Here is a 25,179-nt window from a genome sequence, read left to right as displayed (position 1 = left end):
GTGTATGCAGGACTATGAAACAAAATCGACATATCCCCGACATGTCCCTAACCAAAAGAATCTCACACAGCACTTAATCTTAACAGAGGAAAATACAATCTCTCTAAAGGCAACATAACCACATCGACACATTAGAATAATACAATCCTAACTTAAGAGGGATAACCTCAATGCATGAACCCGGGTATCACCCCACTATCATGTCAAAAATTACGTTCCTACTCAAAAGCATATCGGATCATGTCAACACAAATTCTGGCCACAAGATGATCAACACTATCCCTGGGAATTCACGTCTACCTCGAAAATAATGCTACCACTCAAAGGAACCTAAGGTAGTGTCCACTTGCAGCCCCGCCACTTATACCGATCCAGGGTAGTGTCCACTCTCAACCCCACCACTCTTTGACAGCCAGGGTGGTGTCCACTTCCCTAGTGCTATCACTCAAGTGCTACATCATAAGTTGGCCTCCCAATCTCACATGTACAATTAGCAACTCTAGTGTAACTTCCCTACAAAACATGCTCGGCATGTAACCCAAGGGTCCCAACAAACACAACCGACACGGGATACTCCTGTACGTTATTCCTACAAACACCTTTGGAGAATTACGGGTACACTATCCGAGCAACATCATAGGTTGACATCCCACATAAACAACACAAAAACATGTCAATGCCACATGCCATGATTCGATACATCATATAAAACAACATTTCATGTACATAATTTATTACATAAAATTCAATGCACATGTATGAAAACAACCATCATAGGTTAAACCGTTCACATGCAATGAAAGCCCTTTGCATGTAATCATATCAAGTTTAGATAGAATTAAAATCAAATATTTAGGATATAACCACTCACCTCGAACAAAACTCAGTACACCTCGTGAAGTGTGCCAGTCTCGATTTTCATGCCAAGCCTAAAAAATAGCACAATCACTCAAACTCGAGCCTCAAAGCACCCTAGACATCATATTTACTTAAAGAAACATAAACATCTATTTTTTCAATAATTTTCACTTATTTTCTTTCTATTTTCCCTTAAAAATTCCAAAATAAATATCTCATAAAATATTTTCTCAAATTTTTCAACACCATAAATCATAAAATAATTTTTAAAAAAAATCGAAAACTACCCATTGGCCACGTGACCTCACACGCTGGCGCATGAACTGAGAATGAAGGCTGGCGTGTGTGCTTCACGTGTCAGTCATCTTCTCTGGCTGCGGCACACCGGCGATGCTGGTTTTTGCTCCTAACTTGCTCTACTCCCCTAGTTGATCACAATGATACCTACTTTGGCTTGAAACGAGCACTGGAAGTAGCCCAACTGGCCATTTAAACTCTCGGCCGATGTTCCCACCTCATTTTTCGGCTAACGTTTAAAACCTATTAAAACCTACACCAAATCGCACCAAGCTTTCCAGAAATACTCCCCAAGACCCAAAGAATAGAAACCCTTTATCCTTAATGCTCGATTCAAGCTAAAACACGAGCAATTTCTCTTGATTTTCCCTTTGAAACCCTTAGCCTTCAACCCCTATTTATAGCCAAATTCGAGCTTCCAAAGGTCCATTCATGTCTAATCCAAGGCCATTAATGCTCTTGACTGCCCTAGATCGACCCATATCCCTCGTTAAAGCCCCAAAAATCGATCTTCAAAACCTTAATTTTTTGGCCAAGACACAATCGGATTTTCTATCAAATCGGCCATTGACATGGCCAATTCTTTGCCCTAGACGGGCCTTGACAAGTCTAACCCTAGCCCTGACCCATCTAGAGCCTCCCTCAAAGCCCCCACCAGTCGCAATCGGTGATAGGAGAGGTGACTGGCAGTGTTCACACTGCCGGTCCTTCTAAAATTTCAGTTTGGCCCTTTTAACTTTTGAAATTACTTTTTGGCCCTTTCCAATAAGCCCCTTGATTTTTCAAAAATTCTATTACGATCCACAAGTTCTAGTCTTTTCATTTCATCCCCAAGAATTCAAAAATAACAACATTTCAACCTTCCTCGGTCAATTTTAGAAATTACACTTAGGCCTAAATGAACGATTTGGGCGTAAATCCTTTTGTTTCAACCTGAAATCACTTAAGAATTTTTTATAATGAAAAATTTGACTCATTTAAGAGTTCTAATAACTTTTCGGAAGTCCCTTGCGGCAATTTGATTTTCCAACTTGAACCGTAATTTTACCGAAAACTATCTTTGATCCGATTTCTTTCAGTGCTAAAAATCATGCCTTGAGATGCTCGTTAATACTATATTATTTTCCTTTGATATTTAAGTTTCGGGGCACTCCTTGCAGTTGATTCAATTACTTCAAACTGTAAAAATTACACTATAATCCTCAAATCTTATAGAAATTTCACCTACAGCCCAAGATAAATTACACTCAAATTCTTTAAAATTTCTTGGGTGTTACAAGTTTTACTTAGTTAGTGTTTGTTAATTAAGATATGAACTGAAAAAAGTGAGATGTGAAAATCATTTAAAATAAAAGTATTTTTTATTATATTTGTTAAACTTATCCGACAATTTCTTGAAAAAAAAATCGTGTGACTTCTTATTTGGAATTTTTAGATAAATTTATATTTCTTCCCTTCAAATAAATTTATTTAACATATTACAGATAAGAAAAAAAAATGACTTATATACCCCTAATATATTCTAAAAAATTTAATAAATAATCTAATAAAATTTTTAAAATACTTTCCATTATTATCTTAATTATTTCATATATTGATCTATAAAATATTTTAATCTTTATATAACATTATCCTACATATTTTAACAAATGTTATCTTAATAAGAAGAATATTTGAAAAAAGATACGACACACCTCCCTACATTTGGCCTTATGCACAAGTGAGTCCTTACATTAGTTATCAAGAATAAAACTTCTCCAAAAGTTATTAATTTGATAACCTTTGATTGATTTACTTAGTATGCGTGATTTGTAAACTATTACTTATATGAAAAAATAGTGATTATGAGTTCCTCATTATTAAAACAAAAAAAAACATAAACACCTTAAATTCCTAAAGTAAATTATAAAAAAAATTGCTTGAAAATAGTTCAAAACCACAAGGATTCTTAGTGGAATTATTCTCTTTTATCTATTCTTATTATTTGCCATAGTAATGAATGAACTCACTAAAGATATTTAGACAGATGTGTCATGGTGTATGCTATTTGCAGACGATATAGTGTTGGTGGATGAAACAAAAGAAGGAGTGAACACTAAGCTTGAGTTGTGAAAAACAATTTAGAATCTAATAGATTTAAATTAAGTAGAAAGAAAACAGAATATATGGAATACAAATTTAGTAAAAATACAAGAGTGGATGATGTTATAATAAAATTAGAAGACCAAATCTTACAAAGAAAAGACCATTTTCGATATTTAGAATCAATGATTCAAAAAGATGGAGAAATCCACGAGGATGTCGCACATAGAATTAAGACAGGTTGGCTAAAATAGAGAAATACATCGGGGGTGTTATGTGATGGTAAAATCCCATTAAAATTGAAAGGAAAATTTTATAGGACAGCTATAAGACCAGTCTTGCTGTATGGCTCAGAATGTTGGGCAGTCAAATACCAGCATGAGCAAAAGACGAGTGTAGCGGAGATGAGGATGTTAAGATAGATGTGCGGACATACAAGAAAGGATAAAATTAGAAATGAAGTTATTCGTAATAAGGTAGGAGTAATGCCAATCGAGGAGAAGATGAGAGAGATTAGACTAAGATGGTTTGGTCATGTGAGAAGGAGACTAAGAGACGCTTCTGTGAGGAGAGTTGATGAAATGGAACAATTAGTCACAAAAAAAGATAGAGGTAGATCCAAAAAGACTTTGGGAAAGACATTAAAATTTGATATGAAATATATGGATCTAAATGAGGATATGACAAAAAACAGAAATACATGGAAGTCTAGAATTCATGTAGCCGACCCCACATAGTGGGATAAAGGCTGGATATGTTGTTGTTATCTATTCTTATTATTTAATCAAATATCATATTTTATTTTTGAAACCCTATTAGGTTCTTTATTCTCAATATATTCTTTATGTATTTTTTTAAGAAAAAACAAAACCAAATAATATTTTCTAGTTTAAACATGTGACCTTCTATGTCACAATAAAGTATGAACAATCTTAAAAATTCACAAAAAAATCGTCTTCATTTAAAAAATTTCAGAAAAGCTTAGAACTAAACTGGAAGAAACAAATGTCCCTTCACTTGAAATCTTCATCTTTTATCTCTTTAGTTTAAATCTTAATACTAATTCAATTAAATTAAAATTATATCATAAGATAAATTTTGAATATTCACAAATAAAGGGACTCCACACATAGATACAGACCTCCACCATAGTGTTATACCCGTATCTAAATATGTAAAATGAATCTTTGACAAGTTCACGTAGTGATGTTGTCTCCAACAATTAATTATGTTGGAGATATCTCAATAGTTAAAAAACAAATTTATTGATTTTTAAATTATAAAACATCAAAATTTAATATCTCAACCAATAAAAAGTATTACTTTAAATCTATACCGGAATTGTTAGTAAATGGAGTTGTTATCTATATCACATAAGATGTCATTTACATAAAAAAAAATTACGTTAGTGAGAAATTAAATTAGGCTTAATACATAGATATGACAATTAGTCGCTTAACAATAAAAAAATTTGACATTTGATTCCTGATATAAAAAAAAAAAATCAAATTTGATATTTAAAAAAAAACCTAAAAATTTCATAAAAGGCCTAAAAATATTCTAAAAAATACCTAAATTTCATATTAAAAAAACCTAAAAATTTCATAGAAAAGACATAAAAATATTCAAAAAAATATAAATTCTATTAAGAACTAAAAATTTCACAAAAAAAACCTAAAAATAAAACATATAGAATGAAATTTAGGTATTTTTTTTGAGTATTTTAGGTCTTTTATCAAATTTAGTTTTTTTTTTATTATTTTTAGGTTTTTTATGAAAATTTTAGGTCTTTTTTAATATTTTTAGGTCTTTTTATGAAATTTAGATATTTTTTAATATTTTTAGATCTTTTTATGAAATTTAGATATTTTTGAATATTTTTAGGTCTTTTTATAAAATTTAGGTTTTTTTTAATCAAATTTGGTCCAAATGTCAAATTTTTTAATTGTTAAGAGATCAATATTAGATGTGTCTCACTAATATGAGTTATTTTATGTGACATGACATCCTACGTGGCATAAATAATGGTTCCATTTTCTCTCAAGTAATAATTTTTAATAGATAAAATACTGAATCTTGACATTTTGTACTCAAATGACATGTTTTTAGTTGTTGAACGATCGTTATATTTTCACATGCCTTAAAAAGTGGCCATCATCACTTGGCACATATAATTAATTTTTAATAACATAATTCTTTTTATTTTTCAATGAAATTTGTAAAATTTTAATACAGAAAAATCATTATCAATGAACAATATTTTCTTGTTGATGAAAGAGTTTTTATTTCCTATATTTCTAAAAGTGAAGAATTTGACACATAAATAGATTGCCCTCATGCTTACGATAATTAAACGAACCGCTTCCTTTTCATTTAATTGGGCTGGGCCTGCTTTCAATTGCAACTCTCTTATTTTTCCTGTTTCTGTGCAGCAAATGGTCCAAGCCCTTACCTGCCATCCATTCCTGGTGGACAATTGATGACGCCAAGTTCAGCTTCTTATCTTCCTTCCTGGCACTCCTGGAGGACAACCAATGACACCAGGTGCTGGTGGTTTGGATATTATGAGATTGTTGTGAAATATTTGCTCGACACTACTGCTGCTCGTTTCATCTCGCGCTTTCAGGACAATGGTTCGTGTAGAGTTGTTCTAGGAAGTGGCAATGGCGATACGGCTTGTGAATGAAATTGAGCTAGCTAGTGCTGCCCAGGAAATGGAACGAAATTAAGATGATGCATGGGTGGGGCACAGCATGGGGCTTCCGGAAAGCTGATCGGCGTTGATACGGAATTGTTAAGGTAGATGATACTCTTGATGTTTAAGATCTTAAACATGGATATTCTGTTATATTTTTTATTGTGAGTGCGCGTGGGTGGTTGTCCCACATTGATTGTGTAAAGAGGTGAGAGTGAGTATTTATACTCCTCCCTCACACTTATGTTTGGCTCCTAAGGGGCACTTAGATTTTGTGAGTGAGCGAATCCCTTGGCTCACGCACACCACCATCCAGACGGGCAAGTCATATTGATATGTTTTTATATAAAAAAATTAAAAATAAATTATTTTCTTTAATTTTCTTTTTGCTTCTTCTAGAAAGCGGTACTCGAAACGCGCGATATCCTTTATTTCGTGGTTGTTCGTCTTCTTGGAGCGTCGGACATTCAAGCCAGCGATCAATGCCGACTTGTTGAATGGTGTGCGTCATCTCAATGCTCTCAAACCAGTCTATAAAAGGATGGTCGAGCCTCCTGTTCAAGGTATCCGAGTTGCAGCGTCAATCTTCTCTTCCTATCCTATTCTGCAGAGAGTTATCTCCTTCTGTTCTGCAAGATCCGATTGATCGAGGTCGCCGTTTACCAGAATGTGACCGTTGTATCCTGCTTTGACAGTCGCCGAAACCTACCAGTGACCGAAGCAGGGCGAATCTGTCTTCAGGTCAGCGCTTTTAAGCGTGCCTCGGTCTCTACCTTCTTCCTTCGTGCGGTTTTGTGATATCCAAGTTCTGGGTTTCGATTTCTGTCTTTCCCTATTGTTGATATTACGTTGTTGCTGTCATTCTACTATTGCTGGTTGCTATAGTTATTGAACTGAATTTGTATCTACGTTGCTGTTGGCATTTAAGGGGTATTTTGCATTACTTGCATAGTATTGGGGGCATTGGTTGTCTGTGTATTTTCCATACCACTTGTGCTGTGGTTCTTACACATTCTAGCAGAACTGGCACAGCCATGGTCCACTACTTGTTACTATAGTACAGGGCGATGCATATATTTTCTCCAGTTGCAGGTCAAGAGGTGCTTGTATAAAGTATAGTGTAATACACCACAAATTTTCAAAATCTGAATGGTAAACATTCAAGATATATATAGGGTATATGTGTATATTGTTTATCATCCAGAGGACATGGTTGACCTTGCATCTCAATCTCTAGTGATGAGGCATTGCATTGGAGTTAAAAACCAAGACCATGTTAGTATAAGCAAGGGATGGCTCTTGACTTGTAACTTCAAACAATCTTAGTATGCCTAACAACAATTAAGAAGTGACTTATGTCTTACGACCCAATATATAAAATTTAAAATTTTAAAATAAACAATAACAGTTACTTCTAAGATTTATTTCAATTGATAAATCCTTTCATAATTTTAAAAATAATAATAATTTCTCGTGTAGTAAAAAATAAGAATAAAAGGATCAAAATGCTGCTATTTTCTGTTTTTCTCCCTACTGTCTTTCTCCTTTCTCATTTAAAAAAAAAAAAAAAAAAGAAGAAAAAACCACTGGTGTTAGTGAACCTTAGCAATACATACCATGGTAACCCCAATAGATTGTTGGGGTTTTGCGATAGATCTGGCCATCTGGGGTTCCTTCGATTCGGCATATTCCTTTGTTGGAACTGTGAGGCCAACTTAACATCTTAGATCTTATGTTGGGGCATGCTTCAGACGTCAGATTCTAGCCTCTCTCATCTGGTTATTTGAGTCGTTTGTTCTTACTTCTCATGCAAGCCTGAAGTTGATGACTTAGAATTTCAACCACAAACTCTTGCACTACACTCGAGAGGCTTGATTTTGATCTCCTTAAAACAGGCAATAAAGTCTGCTTTTCAAGTTCGTCACTCTTAATTTTACAATGACAATTGACGTCAAAGAGCAGGAAGGAAGGACAAGGAAAACAAAATAATTCGACTCTATTTTACATTCAAATGTGGGATGACAGTGGTTGTATCCAAAAATTAAGCCTGATAATAACTGAGATACTATAACAATAAATTTAAAAATTAAATTAAAATTTAAACAAAAATATTAACCTAATAAATATTTTCAATTCAACATGCATATGGGTGGTGGCATTTATATTTAGAAAAAATAATGAGTAAAAATTTCAAATTTTTTCATTAGATTCTTCATGTGTAGATAACTAATTAATGTTACAAAATGTATATCAATCCACATTTATACATAAATCAATTAGAAGCTCCCGCATAATATTTTTATAATTATAACCAGTTAAATGAACGTTTTGTTTCCTAATGATCAATAGATGTGAAATTACATATCATTTCAGTTGTAGTTTTTGTATAACAAATTCTATAATTTATATAACATTATTATTGGGTAAATTAACCCACGTTAGCCTCGATTTAACAAATTAATTAACAAGTCAAAGCTGTGTGCATCCTTTAATCAAAGGCCAACAGCAGTTTAAAATCATGAAAAAGAAACCACCCTCTCTCAAGCTACCCTTTCTTTTGTCTATTCCCAACCCTTTTTGACAGACAATTCTCTCTTTTTCAACTAAAATGATGGGTGATACTGACCTAAAGCCCTTAAATTAAGACAGCCAAACGCTCCTTAATTGACGTTAATGGATAGAAATCAAACGACTTTTTGCAAATGTAATCCCAAACCCAAACCAAACTACTGCCTCGTGGGCTACGTAGGAAGCATGTGTTCAGTTGGCATGCACAAGACACTGCCTTTTGACAACATTAATTGTTTGTCGTGGAACCAAATGCCGCTAATTTGCCAAAGCTTATAGTTGCTGTCTCTGTTTTGCAGTCTAATACGCAAGGAATATGCAGGATGTTGTCTTGCTCTTGTCAATATTGTATTCTTGTGCCTTTTGCGCGCCTCTACAATGTTGTATGGAAATACTTTTGTTTATGTTTCTTTTGTTTTGTAAATGTTCTGAGAATTACTTGCACTTATGCCAAACTTTAGGGTAATTTTGCCGTTAGCATCGTACAATCCAAAAACTGCTTCCCCTATGATCACCCGTCTTAGTATTGTTCCCATATATACGAGTTCATTTGACTACAAAAGCTTTGATAAAACCGTACACATTTGTGCTGGGGATGAAGAATTTTAAAGATAGAATTTAAATTAAGTTGAAAAAATACTCAAATTGACTTAAATAAACATCACTTTAATTAACTGACATCAATTCTCATCCATTCTTATAAATTTAAATGATCCTTCATAGATACAACACTTTCTTGATATTGACATTGAAGAGGTGCAGCAGTCTAGCAACACAGGGAATATAATCGGCGTAATTAACAACGAGAGATACGATGTAAAAGTAAAAGTAAAAGTAAAGATCAGTAAAAGGAAGCGATGTAACAGAAATAAAAATAATAATAATAAAGTGGGATACAATTTAAAAATAAGGAACACCCCCCCGGCAGGCTCCATCAACAGCCATTCTGCAAACAATATGACATCACCACTCACCATGCATGGTCAGGAGGCAGGAGACAAGGATTGGTAATTGCAGACTCTTATCTGTCCACAGTACCAGGCAGCAGGATATCGACGATATCAGTCAGCTTTGAGCACAGTGGAGAGAGATCAATAATGATCATCCGAGCTTGCATGGAAGGAGTGGCATTAAGAGCCACCGCAGTCACTTTCGACTTTTTCTTTTGGTGGCTGCACATATATATCAAAAGCAGATATCACATCACATCATCGGACGGGGGATAAAAGAGCCCTGTTCTATTTCCCGATGGGCCCCTCAGCTCAATCCACATTATTAAAATTAATTTATATAATTTTAAATGCACTAGTTTTATTAAAGTATGCAAGTCTTTACATATAGAGGGGAATCACGTGCTAGTTTACTTCCCCACGCTAACTCATTGATTCTTCTACTCCTCTTTAAATTTGCCTGCACTCTTTCATTCCCTTCCTTTATAATTTCCCCCTACTTTTTCTTTTATTTTATTTATTAATTTTTATTCCCATTTCTCCAATTCTCGAAAATAATGTAATATTTTAATTTTCTAAATGACGTTACTTAATTTATATTAAATAACGTTGACATAATAAAATTTGAGACAATCTTATTAAATTAGTATGTTAAAAGAATTAAATAAGTAAATTTCACATAATCATTATATTTGATTCGAATTAAGTAATGTTATTTAGAAAATTAAATTTTTAAAAAAAATTATATATTTTTCTATCTTTTAAGAACATAAGATAATAAAATTATACAAAATAGGAAATGATTTACCATACAAATATTTTATGTTGACTTCCCAATAAGATTAACAAATTAAGATCTTAATTAATTAATAACTATTATTGTTTAGCATGTGTTGCTTTAATAATTGCTCGTGCATGGCAATCGACACAAGACATGCATGATGATCGGAGAGCAAATATCACGAGATCCACCAACCTCATAATTATTCACAGAAATCAATGCCGTTACTTTACCACTAATCAGTAATCCATTTCATTATTAAGAACACTCACTCACTGAGCAAGTTGGCGATCACTATTTAAATAAAATTGAATTTTTTGTTAATTCAGGTTGGTTTTGTTATTAAAAAAAATGATTTTATTTTAGTTTAGCAAAAAATGCAATTAAGTTAAAACAAAATTAAAATTATCAAACACTATCTCATTCAATGTTAAAATCAATTTTTGCTTTATTTGTCATTTTAATAAAAATAATATTATTTATCTAAACCGAAGTTAAATTTTCAGTTTAGATGGTACTATCCATATTTTGTGTACACATTTCCATTGAGTAATGAAAATATATCACTTAATCTAAATAAATGGTATTATTTTTTTAATAAAGGTAAGTTAGGAATATGGCGATGTTATTGATCATGTATTGTATTTTTATTAGATGATGTGTTAGATAGAAAAGATAATGATATATGATCTCTTTAGGGTCTTTTAACGAAGAGATGTTACATAACTGATGACATCGTCATTAATTATAATTTTTAATATTATTTTTTAAATAATTTAATATTAAAAAATAAACAGTGAAGTCAACTCTAAAAGATAATAATATTATTTTCTTCTTTTATAATATAGAAAAGAGAATATTAAAAAATAATAATTCCAAATTTTCTTCACAATTTAAATTTATTATTACTATATATATACACGTTAAAAACAGGACCATAAATAACATTATTGCAACATTTTTAACAGTGAAAAAATGTCTGAAATTGTTTTTTCTATTTTTCATAACATCCTGTATATGTTCTTGCGAAGATATAAAGTTGTTACTATATTCACGACGGGTTAATTATACTAATAATAATCTAACTTTGCATTATATTACTAATTGGTTACTAAATTTTGAAATGTTACCTGTTAGTCACTGATATTTCAAAACTGTTATTGCTTAGTTACTAAACTTTAAAATATTAATTATTAATTACTGATATTTTAAAACTGTTATACTGAACTTTAAAATATTACCTGTTAGTTACTAATATTTCAAAAATGTTTCTCATTCGTCACTCGTGAACTTAAAGTTCAATGACTATCGAGTGACAGGTGAAAAACGATTTTGAAATACTCAATGACTAAGTAGTAGCAGTTTTAAAATATTAGTGACTAATATGTAACATTTTAAAGTTCAATGATTAAGTAGTAACAATTTTAAAATATCAGTAATTAATAGGTAATATTTTTAAATTCAGTGACTAAACACTGACCGTTTTGAAATATCAATGACTAACAAGTAACATTTCAAAGTTTAGTAATAAAATAGTAATAAAATGTAAAATTGACTTAATATTGGTATAATTAACCTCTTCACGGTTGTTTGGAAAAATATTTGCAATAACTGCTTCTCTGCTAATTATTATTAAAAAAAAAAAAGAAAAGAAAGGATTGGGGTGGAGGAGAATACAAGTGGGAAGCCGTGCAAGGTACGACCCTCAAGCGGAAACGGCAAGCCTTCGGCGGGAAAAAGGAAGCCAGTAAAGCAATCTCACTCTCTTTCTCTCTCCTTCTCTCTCTCTCTCTCTCTATATTTCCATACATATGAAACTGCAGATTTTTCTGTATATATTTTTGTATTGATGAAACTAAAGTGAAGATTTAAGAAAGACAAAAAGCGCCAAGAAGAAGAAACCAGAAATCTCTCTCTCTCTATCCCTCTCCCTCTGTTACTGCCTTCTTTGCCGTTGCCGCCTTGAAGGAATCCATTGAAAAGAAGAAGAGAGAAGGCCGGGGGGGAATTGTTGAAGCATCTTCTCTGAGAAGGAGACTGGATCGGATCTGGTTTGCCTCTTCAAAATCCTTCTCTTCCGGTACGTAATCTTTCTATTTCTCTTCCTCTCTATATCTATCAGATTTAGCATTTCTTGCTTGTGATCTTGAATCCACTACAGTGATCTGCTCATGCCTCTTATCTGTTTCGTCGGTCATTTCACTGTTTTCGTTGTGAAATTCAAAGCTGTTTCCGTCATATATTTCTGTATGTGATCTGTATTGCATCGTCGATGGTCAAGATTCTTGTCGATTGGTTCTGCAGCTATACCTTGGATTAAGTTTCTGCGATTCTCAATTTTTTTAATTTTATTTACAATGCTGTGCGAGTGTGTGTGTGGCCAGTTTTTAATAAATCTCAAGATTGATTGCTGCTGTTTCTGTTCACACACACACTCTCAATCTGTCCTCGTCTTGTCATTTATATCTGAATTTTTCAATCATTGGGAAAGTTTTCGAGTTTTTCAACTTAATTTTCTTGCCGTTTCTCCTTAGATAGAAACAGGGGAAAGTAAAAGAAACTGTTCAAATGCAGTTCCTGACTGATAAATATACCCTTTGTGGTTTCTTGAAACAATGACGTTGCCACATGTAATTTTAACGAACTAGTTCTTTGGGGTAGAACAGTCAAATAAATCACTAGTTGACAAATATACCCTTTGTGGTCACTGGAATCATTTTGTTGAGAAGAATGTCGCAGTTAGGGGTGTTCGCAGTATGATTTGGCCGGTCTGAATCATTTTTAGCACGCCAAATCGTTAGTGTGATTTTTCAACTAAATCAGACCGCGGTCTAGTTTGGGTTGGTCAAACCGCACCAAACCAGATCGCATTTGCGGTCTGGTTTGGTGGGATTTACCGCGGTTTGAAATGTTACTTAAAATTACTAAAAAAGATATTTAAAAATGATGAATAAAGATATAAATATTGGTAAATAAAGACAATTAAATGTAAATAAATAGGAGCAAAAAATAAAGACAAAATAGTGTAAAAAATAAATACGATGGGATGACCAATTATTAGATTTTTATAATAATAATTTTTTTATTATTTTCTTGGACGGTTCGGTTTAAAACCGAACAATCAACTGTCCAAACCGCAAACCGCGCGGTTTGGACAGAATCCAAACCGTTTTTGACCGTCAAAAAAAAAAATCGATCGGTTCAATTTGATTCGGTTCGATTTGACTGATTTTTGTGGTGCACCGATTTTTTTGAACACCTCTAGTCCCGCCCATAATTTGGTAAATTGTTAGGGGTAGAACGGGAAAAGAAATGCATAGAACTATTGAAGTGGCCACTGGGGATTTTGCAGCAGGCGACTTGAGTCAGGGGACCATTTTTTGAACACCCCTATTCATTTCTAAAACTGTAATATCAATTTCTTGACAAGAATTTAGGAAGGATCAAATATATCCTGAATGAACCAAATTCTTGATACAAATGCACGTGATTGTGAAAAATGGAGATGCTGCTCCAGAGGTAGCAGCCCCGGTTGGAACTTTTGTTGTTTTGTTGAAATGAGAACAGCCCTTAATTAAATTTATCAAAAATAAGAAGTCTCAAATTTATATGGTATTTGAATAGTTGTTTGTTATAGTTAAATGAATTTTAAAAATTAAAAAAAAATCGATAATATTATCAGAATAACTTATTGAAAGTTCTATGTAGTGATATGGAAAATAACAACAAAATTTTTTATTGGCTCTAAAACTTAATTTCGTATGTAAGACATGTATTAGGCTGGATGATATAAGAATCCCTTACTACTGTTAAACCCTTTCAATAGGCAAGAAAAAGTGGAGATGCTAACAAATGTTTTGGACACGTAAAATGTCTAAAGTTAAAATTTATTTGGTTAATTTTTTAAAAAAGTAAACTTTTTCTTTTAAACTATCTTAAAATGTTAAATATTATACAAATATTGACGTGTGCTCAAATAACTTGATTATCTTTGTTATATGTTAGACTTTCTTCTCATCGTAACTAGAATAGTCGAGTCATCTTTCTTTTGACATGCCCATTAAAATGTCTCAATTTCCAGTGAGATATATGGTGTGATTGTTTTTGAGTGTAGTACGGACTGGTTGGATTTTGTGCTGAAGAATTTTAAACTCTGTCGTTAACGGTTTAGTTTTTTGATTTGGCGACTTCGCAACATGGAAACTTCGTAGAGAAAATAAATATTTTCATGGTGTTGACTAGCTTCGTTAACTATATGCATGTGAAGATGGTAGTTTCTAGGTGTCCGCAACAGTACTAGATTTATGATCACGGCGTATCACTGTGTCATAGATCTCAAAGAAACGACTATATAACTCAGCCACTGACATGAGGATGGCAATTGCAACTGAAATCGTGGGGAATCGAATCGAAATCGAATTGGTCAACGCGGTTAAAAATCGTTTGACTGAATAATGGTTTGGTTCGGGTAAAAATCGAACACTGTTTCAATGAGTATGGTTTGGTTATGGTTTTTACTAAAATCAAACCAAAACCCGAATTGAAACCGAACCGAACCGAATATATATATAATATATATTATATACAACCCCGCCCACCTGAGCCCAACCCACTCTAGCCCAATTGTCTTGCTTGCAAACTCTTCTCCCTTTCTCTTCTCCTTCCTCTCTCAACCTCACTCTCTCTCACCCTCGCTGCCTCTCGCTCGTCTGCCTGCCCTCGCCCTTGCTCTCTACATGTCTCTTGCTCTCGCTCGCCCTCGCTGGATCTCTCTTGCTCTTGCTAGGGCTCGGCCCCTACTCTCACTTGCCCTCAATCTCTCTCACCATTTCTGCCTCATTTCTCTTGCTCCTCCGCGCGAGCTCGCCAATTGCCCTTGCTCTCTGCATCTTTCTTGCTCTCACTCGCCCTCGCTAGATCTCTCTTGCTCTCGCTCGCCCTCGCTAGATCTCTCTTGCTCTCGCTCGCCCTCGATCTCTCTCACCCTCGCTACCTCTCGCTCTCTGCTTCATCTCTCTTCATATTAATTTATTTTTTATATTTATAATTTTGTTAGATGGAGTTGGCTCATTCATTTCAGATGAATATGCATCAATTTACGAATAATATATTAATGTTGATGAAGGTATTAACTTTCGTAGCTAATTTTTTTTAGCTTAAATTACAATTTAATTATGCACATATTAATTTATTGATCTTAACAATTGTAGGTTTGGAAATGTGATTTTATATCCAATAAGTTTTGTAACTTTATGCAAGAATAAGGTAACTTTATTAGAATTTATCTTTGTTTGTTGTGAAATTATCAAAAAAATTTATGAATGCTATTTGTCTTTGTTTGTTGATATGGATTAAACTAAAAAAATCATGGTTAAACCGAAATCGAACCGAAACCAAATGGTTTGGTTATGGTTTTAAATTTTTAAAACTAAATGGGTAATGGTTTGGTTTTGGTTTTAGTAATTTAAGTTTGGTTTGGTTATGATTTTGACAAAAATCAAAACCAAACTGAACCATTGCCAACTCTAAACATACGTAGGAAGTCGAAGATCTGCTAGAATCCTTCATTGATGGAGGGCTGTTTAGTAATTATATTATTTTTAATATTTTTTTGTTTAATTTCGCTGACTCATTAGGGGGATGGTTTTTTTGACAAATATGTTTGCCGGTGACAGAAAAGGGAGGAAAGGAAAAAGAAAGAAAAAAAAAAAGACTAACAAGAATAAGACTAAAAGCAAATTTAAATAATATGTTAAGTTTATATTTTTAAATAAAAAATTATAACTAAAACTTCTTTCAAACGTTCACAATTAGAGACACTTTGAGGCACTTAGCAGCTAATGCCTCAGCAAAGTGATTTCACTTCAGGACTTGGGCAGGAGTGCTTGGGTCCCCCGGCGCAGCTTGCTGGGTTCGGCTCAGCGTCTAGCCCAATCCCAATTACACTCTGGGCTTTGAGTTAAATGTGCACCTCTACCAGCTTCAACTTCTATTTAAGAAAAAAAAGCGTTGAATTAGCGTATCATCATATACTTATTCGGGTTTAAAATTTGAATAGATTAATAATTTAAAAAAAAATATTTTTAGATCTACGGACAATACTTGAGCACTAATAGATTATGTGATTCTCATTGAACTGTCAACCTCAACAAGTTTAATGGTGAAATAAAGAGTTAGGCAGGATGATAGCCAAAAAAATAATGCCTCGATAAGCAACAAGATTGAGATTGTCTAGCAGCACTGAACTATCTTGCACACCTAGTTGTTAAATGCGTTTCCCTCAAACCGATCGATTTTTATCTTATTTCCCGATCTTATAATTGCAGAAAATAATATTCTGGGAATAGACTTCAAAATTTTAAATTTTTGGTTGTAGGAATGTTTTTTGAGACCATGGCTGGGAAACTACAATCGGACTCGAGAACATGATTTTTGACAAACAAGTAACTTTAGGAAATACGTTGAACTTAATATGGATTAAACAAACAAACAACAAAACAGGTAGAACAAAACATATACTGGCTACATTGCTGCCCCTCTGTTACATTTAACCCCCAAAAGACTGGGGGTTATGTTCACCCCCGTTAAAGGGGGTGAATAAAATTGCACTCTCCTAAAGGGGGGCAGCTCAAGCAATACAGTGGAGCTAACTGCATTCACTAGTGATGACCCATCAGCCACTATGAATTGATAGGACTGTGGTCACAATTATTCCTCACGTTGTCCAGACCTCCAAGGTAGGGCACTATAATATACAGAGAGTTGCTTTGTAAGTGTACCGTGTTCATTTAATTCGCTGCATAATGAGACACCCGTTATTGTCAGTGCAAGTCATTTGCGGCTTTGCATAATAATAGAAACATCAATTTCGTCACCTGTCCTTGCTTTCCCTTTTTTTTTGTTTTTATTTCCTAACTGGGTTACGTGTAACTTCTCTGGCTCCTTCTACACTTGCTACTTGTTAGGCATGGAATAAGCTTTCTTCTGACAGCTTAATTGTATTTTCGAACTAAGGCGAGCTAATATATTGTACATTTCTGTTAATGTGTAATACAGAAACTCTCCCATTGTGAAGCACTAACCCTCTTGATCAAGATGGATCTTCTCTCATTTTTAAAACCATTCATTTTGCATTTAGTACAATCATCCGCCAAAAATTAATCGGGTTACAGTGAAAAATTGGAAGCTGATCCATTTGTCTTGTACCGCAAGAGGTACAAGATTAAGTTAATATGTTCCCTTTGAAGGCTGGTGCAGTAAAACATACAGATTATTCAGGGTCTCTTTCAAAGGAATAGAAGAAAATTAGGACTTTGTGTTAACATTGAGAAAACGAGATAAAGAAGAGAAGAAGATTCATGGGCTAAGAAGAGAGGAAATACAAGGTCATCTATTAAGTTTGATTTACTTCAAATTTTTTGTATCCAGTTAGTTCATATTTTAAATTTTGATTACTAAGTGTGTTATCATATATGAAAAATTTATAAAAAAAAAGCTCCATTTCTACGAAAGATATATTTCAAAATATTTGTTTCGTATGAGATTTCCTTTTTATAATAAAATAGATTAAGATCGTATTCGATTTGAAATTATGTAATGCCAAAAAAATAGGATTTTACAAATATTGGGGCCTAGATGGCCTAAAAGAAATGGGATTTCTTCAAATTTTGAAAATCAAATGTAAAACGTTTTAAGAGTTTAAAATTTGGGCTTCTTGAAAGAGTGGGTTTGGTGTATAGGGTTTTGAAGAAGACAATATGTTATGTACACGCATAAAGGGTAAAAGTATATTTTTAACCATGCTTTTCAGCGGATAAAGGAGTGATATAAGCCATACTCATGACTGCAGCTTTATTAATATTAACACGCTTTATACATTTTTCATTTTGGCCTAAATACATGGGGACTGTGTTCAGTTTTAAAACTATGGGGCTTATGTATTTTCTAGCTAAATCACACGGGTAAAATGTATTTTTCCAATATGCAATTAGTTTTTTTTTTTCAACTTGCAATCTGTGTGGTTAAAATATAATTAGTTGACTGTCCTGAAGTGGATTTGTTTTCCTGATTCATACGAAACAAACCATTCTAACATTCCCCAGTTTCAGTTTCAGTTTCATTCCTTGAGAGTTTATTGCCATAACAGTTGAAACTGAGCACTCATTGTTTTTTTGTGAACTTTGTCCATTGGGGTAAACAATTTACATCCATGTCCTACTAAAGTATCTAACTTCATCATTGGTTAGAGTTGCAGCTGAAGAGAAAACTAGTGGAATCGAATCCACTAAGTCTTTGCCCCTCCATTTGATGCTATATGTGATGGAAGATCATTGCCGGCTGAAGTAAGAAATGGAGGAGGGAATGGTGAACGGCACAATGGACCGGTATGCCAAGCTCAAGAAGGGATCTTGGTTCAGCCAATTTCGAAATGGCTCCAACCCTTGGATGGCCAGATATGTCTACGGCCTACTGTTTCTGATCGCAACTTTGCTTGCATGGGCAGTTCGAGATTATGGCCATAACATCTTGACAGAAATGGAAAGTAAGATTGATTCATTTCCTGAATACATTTGTTTTAATTCTTAAACAGATGGTAGTTAGTTCCCAAATCATATGCTTGGTTTAGCTCTTATCACCAAAATTTTCGTACCACTAGTTTCCTAGTAATTGCGGTCAGGTACCCTTGCATAGAATTGGGGTATCACTGGTGACTGGTGAGATTGATTAAGTTTTTTATATTTTTATAATTTGAGGAATTTACTTTTACTTCCAATGAAGTTTCTTACCTTCTTCAGCCATTTTTCTGAAATTGCATTATCTTCATGCGTGGTACTTGGGAATGCCAGATACATTCATTTCTTCCTTGTCAAAAGAACCATTGTCACATGAGAGCATTGTTCCATTTGAATCATGAAGTAGCCATGGATTTAGAAAGCCATCATGTTACAGCAGGCAAAGTTTGACAAGAGGCCTTAGCGATAAAACCTGATAGCATTTTTTTTTTTTTTAGTCTGTTTTCCATATAATCCACCAGTGTCGAGGACAATACATTTTTGGATACTTACATGGTTGTTTGCCTACAGGACTAAAAGGATGTGAAGGGGGCAAAGAGTGTTTGGGTACAGAAGGGGTTCTGCGAGTTAGTTTGGGATGCTTTGTATCCTTTCAGTTAAGGAACATCAATTCAGTTGTTTGTAATACTGTCTCAGTTCTTCATTAGTTAACAGTGCCTGGTAAATTCCAAGGTGCAAGGACTATTCTGTTATAAAATTTTATGCTAGTTTGGAAAAACCGGATTTTTGGTCCACAACAGAAATGGAAGAGAGAAAATAAAAAAGCTATTTCAGCCTTCAAGACAAGAAAGCTTTTTTTTTGTGAAAATGTTTCATCAAGCTCCGTGAACGTAATTTAAGAAGTTTTTCTTTTTTTACAGACTGAGAATGCAGTGTATGCAAGTTCTAATTTCTGTGTTTATCTTCTTGTTCTCCAATACACTAAGAAAATATCGGAACTCAAGCCCTTTTGTCAAGATTGATGCCTTACTAGAACTTTGCTATTATGATGGAGGAGGACAAAAAGAATTGAGAATTACTTCAGTGAGAGGTGCAGAAATTAAATTATACACCTGAAACCTTGCTGATGTTCACTGTGCCTTAACGGGAAAGGTTAAGGTACGGGATGGATGTATCCCCCAGTAGGGTATTAGGATACCATCAGACCAAGAAGACCAAAAGCAGCCCAATCATTGTCTCAACTCTGATAATCTTCCATATCTGTCAGTCAATGAGTAGAGCATGCGAACCTTAATAGCAGCATAGATATTCTATTTTATAATGTTTCTTTCTACAGTTGGTACTTCAAAGTTGTGCGAACCTAGAGAACTGTGGCATTCTGGATGGTGGTCTGCTAAGATTTTCTTGATGACTGGACTCACAGTGCTTCCATTTTTTGTTCCTTCGACTGTCATTAAACTTTATGGTTAGTGCAATTCAGTCCTCCAGCAACCTTATGATAGATCTTCTTTCTTTACGTTTTAAATCTGAATTTTAAGTTCTTATGGTCTCAAATACTGATCGTGCTTGTAACGTATTACTTGTTGGCAGGTGAGGTCGCACATTTTGGCGCTGGGTATCACTATTCACCCTCTATGTTTGCTTCAAATCATGCATAATGCCTAAGTTTGAGTACTGGATTTTCAGCAATTTTATAAAGAATCTGTGCCTACTAGTTCAGTCTTTGAAGTTACTTATAGCCTTTTGGTTATCATAAACATTTGCAGGGTCTTTCTGCTAATTCAGCTAATCAGCATCATCAGTTTCATTACATGGTTGAATGATTGCTGTCAATCTGATAAAAATGCTGAGAAATGGTAAGGATCTCCTTATTCAAACCTATACCAATACAAATCCTGGGTGCAATGAATTGGAAATTGACTGGCATGAGATGAGATGACCACCTCATTGGGACATTCAGGAAATTCGCTCATTGCTGCACAGGTTTGCCTGGCTTTTGGCAATAAGTCACTATCCTCTTGGGATTGCTGCAGAGTTCAACTGCTTGTAGTCTAAGGCCTAGGCAATTATTGGGAAACTCCAGTTGAAACACAATGCATGTTATAGGCTGCATTTTCCTGCTGTTATTACCTGTGATTATGACTATTTTTGTAATGGGATTTACATTGCAGCCATGTCCATGTGATGTTACTTGCAACTACTGCATACGTTATATGCATTCTTGGGATCACTTTGATGTACATCTGGTATTCCCCGGAGCCATCTTGCCTTCTTAACATTTTCTTCATCACCCAAACTCTAGTACTCCTACAACTCATGACAAGTGTCTCTCTCCACCCAAAGGCAAGTATAAATGTTCATTATATGCATCAGTTCTTTCCTTATAGGAAACTAATCATATGCATATATGCCTGAAACAGGTGAATGCTGGATTTTTGACTCCAGGGTTTATGGGGCTTTATGTGGTGTTCCTCTGCTGGTGTGCCATAAGAAGGCATGACTTATAATTCTCTGATTCTAGTTCTTATATTCAACAATTTCAAACTTCTTGACATGAATTATTCACAAGTCTGCAATTTGCTTCATAAGATGGGGCAAGCCTAGATCCCCACTCTGAACCCTCAAAAAATTGAAAAACTATAAATAACTAGAGAGAAGTGCACATACTGTTACAGACAACAAGCCTGCTTGACCAGGATCATGTAGCATTACTGAAGTCATTCTTAATAGTTACTGTCATGAATCCCCATATACAAATTGCAAAACCAGTGGTAACATGGTGAACGTTATTGTAGAAAAAAATTTATTTCATTTTCCCCCTGTAAGTGGTTAGTAGCATGTAAGAACTTCAACTACTGGTGTGCTTAACCTCCTCCACACATTCCTAAATATACTTTCTCCCAAGAAACCAATTCATTCAAACTGAAAACCTTTTTGTAGTTTGTTTTCTTTTTAGATCTTTTGTTTTCTCCGTGAATCATGAACTAGCAATTACATTTTGTGGATGTGGCCTATAGTTTCCAATTGATTTCTTGCTAGTTTGGAAGGGTTTTGTTCCAATAGATTCCTGAATTGCCCTAAAAGAAGAAAAAGTTCATTGATAGATCTTTGAATTAGGAGATCTAAGTGTTGCAAACTTCTTGTTTGCTATTCTCCTAATAGTTCAAGGAACTTACTAATCTAGTTGTATCTTTCTGTTCACAGTGAACCTCCGGAAGAAAAGTGCATCAAGAAAGCAGAGGGTGCAACCAGAGACTGGTTGACAATCATTGTAATGTTTGGATTTCTTCAGAATCTTGATTCTTCAATTTTCCATGCCTAAGTACTAGTTGGTTAAAAAAACATTTAGATGCAAGCAATAAAAGTTGGTTTTTACATAGCCCTTTGGAGAAATCTGTCAAACTTTTGGCCCTGAACCTGATGGTTAATTGTTTCTGGTTATCTCAGAGAGCAATATTAAAGCTATTCATGCTTGGCATTTTTTTGCGTTGTTATTCTTCCATCTCATATAAAGTCAGAGAATCATTAAAGCTATATGATGAATTAATTCTGGATAGTTTTTGTTCCCAATTCACTTTTATGGTAGTCCCTGTTTTAATTGCAAAAGTATTGGATACTTCCCTAGAAATAACCATAGTCTTTTGTATCTTGACAGAGCTTTGTCGTTGCCATACTTGCCATGGTTATCGCAACATTTTCAACTGGCATTGATTCCAAATGTTTTCAGGTTTTTCTCTGTCAACCTCTTTTAATTATTAGAACCCTTCCACAGAAGCATCTAACAACAAGAGGTGCAGTTCAGCAGGAAGGATGACACAGAGTCTGAAGATGACGTTCCGTATGGTTTTGGCTTCTTCCATTTTGTCTTCGCAACAGGAGCTATGTACTTCGCCATGCTGTTGATTGGCTGGAATACTCACCATACTATGAAGAAGTATGCTCCTATATTTAACTGAACCCTTCCATCCCCTTTTTTGCATGTACATATTAGCTGAGGCCGATGGTCGCTCTTTTTTCTTTTTCTGAAAACATTGTTGAATCATTTTCAGGTGGACGATAGATGTTGGCTGGACCAGCACTTGGGTCAGGATGATAAATGAGTGGCTTGCAGCCGGCCTTTACAGTAAGTACTCAAGAAATACCCAACAGCCTAAATTTTAAATCATGGATTTGAATGTTTTGGATGCCATTTATGATACCTCAACCATCAACTGATGAAGGAAATGGTGTTTTTCCAGTATGGCTGCTGGTAGCTCCAATTGTATGGAAAAACAGACAGGCAGCCGGATCAGTGTGACGGTTCAAAAGAATTCTCTTCCAGAGATTGTCACATTCTTCTGTCGTGTGAATTCTTGCCCACCATGAGCAGATAAGTAAGCAGAAAAACCTTCAACATCCCCTGAAGACTTTCTGGGGCTCACAACTACTATATGCACTGGAATAAAGCTCTTTAGCCTAAATTCATTTGCCCAATTTTGGCAGGCCCTGCACGCTACATATATATCACAGTCATACGATTAGAAATGCATCTTCTTGTTTGTGTAAATATTCTACCTAAGCAGTAGCACAGAATCATCAGTGTTCTTTGTCTTGTATATCAGTAAAACTAATCCTTTATAATTTGTTCCCTCTGCTCATGTCTTCATGACCTTATTGTTTTACTCAATTATATTGACTAATAGCTTGAAACCGTGAGAATGCATAGGCTTGTGAATTATGCCAGGTTTTGAGACAGAATAATATCAAGTTGAAATCTACATTTATTGGAAAACCAAGTTCTGGTAAATAATTACGCCAAGTTTTAAGGCTTGTGACTGTTGATTTTGAACAGAAAATGCATCCCTCTATATTAAATTATGATCTAAATCATTCTATCAAAATTAAAATTTAGGTCTAATGTGATAAGTTTAGTGGTTGGTGCAATCAAAACACATCACCTTAAGAATTCGAGGTTACAGGTTCTGATGAGTCTCAACAAATTGGCATTGAGTCTTTTTGTACCATTTAATTAAAAAGAGAATTGAAAATAAGTTTGGAATAAAATTTAACTAAATGTAGATATATTTTGGGTAATAAGTTTAAAAATTAAGAATTACTAAAAATAACAAAATTTTTAATAAAAATGTAAACAATAAAATTTGTTCAAAATTCATAGCACATAATCAATAACCATAACTATTAAATATATTCGCAAAGTATCTAACGACGAACATGTTCATGATGGCTCATGGTCGCCAAAAAGAACATGTTCATAATGGCTCATGGTCGCCAAAAATTCAATGCTTCTCTGCCCTTTACAGTATAATATAAAAGTTAGGATATGATTTTTATATGACTTTTTTTTTGTTCTTAAATCAAATATAATTATTAATTTTTTTCTATAATATCAATAATAAATTTGATATTTTATTTAATACGACATTGATAATTATAATACTAATAACGGATTTATCTCAAATTATATTATTTTAATATCTTCATGGCACATAAATACGAGTATAAATGTTAAAATAACAAGTTAATAAAAGATGTCATTTTAAAAGAAAACAAACCATCAATATATTCAAATCATGACCTGTACTACACATGTCCAAATATAAAAAATAAAAGATTTGAAAGCTCAGTTTGAGGGAGTGTGTTGCCTAGAGCTGGTAAATTGGTTTTTATTTTTTATAATAATGGGTGTTGGTGTAATGATAAGAAAAATTTTCAAGATATACTCCTAGCAGGGTGGCATGCATCTTCTTAGCATGTGTAAGAGATAACAATAAGTTAACGACTTTTATATTTGACAAATAAAATTTTTCTAATAGTAAAAAAAAAATAGTTCAATGAAGTTTGATATAGAGATAAAATAATTCTAACCTTAGAGTTATTCCACTTAAAATGACATTTTTAATTTGATCAAGTGATAATATCACCAACTAAATTCACATACCAAATTACTATGTAATGTTCTAACAACATGCTTGTTAAGCCGGATTGACTTAATAATTTCATCTTTAAATCTCATCCCTTATCTAGTATAGATAATTAAACTTAGTTAATTATTAAAAAAAGTTAATCTTAGTAATTAGGAGTGTTTAAATTATAATTTGAATTAGTCAAATCTCGATTTGATCTTCTCCCTATTTATTTTAAGTTTCAATTAGGTTTTGATTTGGTTCAATCTAGAGCCAATCCAAGATCAAAAACTAATTGCAACTAATATAATGTTATAATTTATTAATAATATATAACACGTGTATAATTTTTTATAATTTTATACTAAAACAAATATTTAAGACCAATTAAGATCGGATTTAACCGAATTAGTCTAATAATCACAAAGAATTTTAAGCATCTCTTATCTCAGTCTAATCTAATTTATACCAAATGAACACTCTTACTTGTTTCAACAATACAAATGTTACTTCACACAAAAATTTATAATAG

General features: G+C 33.7%; 1 protein-coding gene across 3 annotated transcripts; it reads left to right on the top strand.

Annotated features, from left to right (window-relative positions):
- Window positions 1-11,877: 11,877 nt before the first annotated feature.
- LOC127793845 (uncharacterized) lies at window positions 11,878-23,372 on the top strand. 3 transcript variants are annotated; one of them, XM_052324593.1, is made up of 13 exons: window positions 11,878-12,311; window positions 18,486-18,773; window positions 19,315-19,388; window positions 20,050-20,209; window positions 20,335-20,359; window positions 20,511-20,600; window positions 20,916-21,087; window positions 21,165-21,238; window positions 21,949-22,015; window positions 22,400-22,471; window positions 22,542-22,678; window positions 22,794-22,867; window positions 22,983-23,372. In XM_052324593.1, exons 2-13 carry the CDS (start codon window positions 18,581-18,583, stop codon window positions 23,039-23,041), a joined length of 1,197 nt encoding a protein of 398 aa, XP_052180553.1. In that variant the 5' UTR covers window positions 11,878-12,311; window positions 18,486-18,580; the 3' UTR covers window positions 23,042-23,372. The 3 variants fall into 3 exon arrangements, 2 of the variants coding, with proteins under 2 accessions (XP_052180553.1, XP_052180554.1); XM_052324594.1 differs by having other exon boundaries at window positions 18,478-18,773; XR_008021499.1 differs by lacking the exon at window positions 22,983-23,372 and having other exon boundaries at window positions 22,547-22,678.
- The last annotated feature ends 1,807 nt before the right edge of the window (window positions 23,373-25,179 follow it).

This window comes from Diospyros lotus, chromosome 2 (genome assembly GCF_014633365.1).
Source record: "Diospyros lotus cultivar Yz01 chromosome 2, ASM1463336v1, whole genome shotgun sequence".
In the NCBI taxonomy this organism is placed as follows: Eukaryota; Viridiplantae; Streptophyta; class Magnoliopsida; order Ericales; family Ebenaceae; genus Diospyros; species Diospyros lotus.
The sequence above is the reverse complement of the archived record's forward strand: the minus strand, read 5'-3'. Positions and strand labels throughout refer to the sequence as shown.

What these genes read in the sequence shown, in the direction of transcription:
- LOC127793845 (XM_052324593.1), top strand. Translation starts at nt 18,581, where the DNA reads ATGGAGGAGGGAATGGTGAACGGCACAATGGACCGGTATGCCAAGCTC. An exon ending in GATAAAAATGCTGAGAAATG is followed by an intron (nt 20,601 to 20,915) that starts GTAAGGATCTCC and finishes TTTACATTGCAG; the next exon opens with CCATGTCCATGTGATGTTAC. An exon ending in TGCTGGTGTGCCATAAGAAG is followed by an intron (nt 21,239 to 21,948) that starts GCATGACTTATA and finishes TTCTGTTCACAG; the next exon opens with TGAACCTCCGGAAGAAAAGT.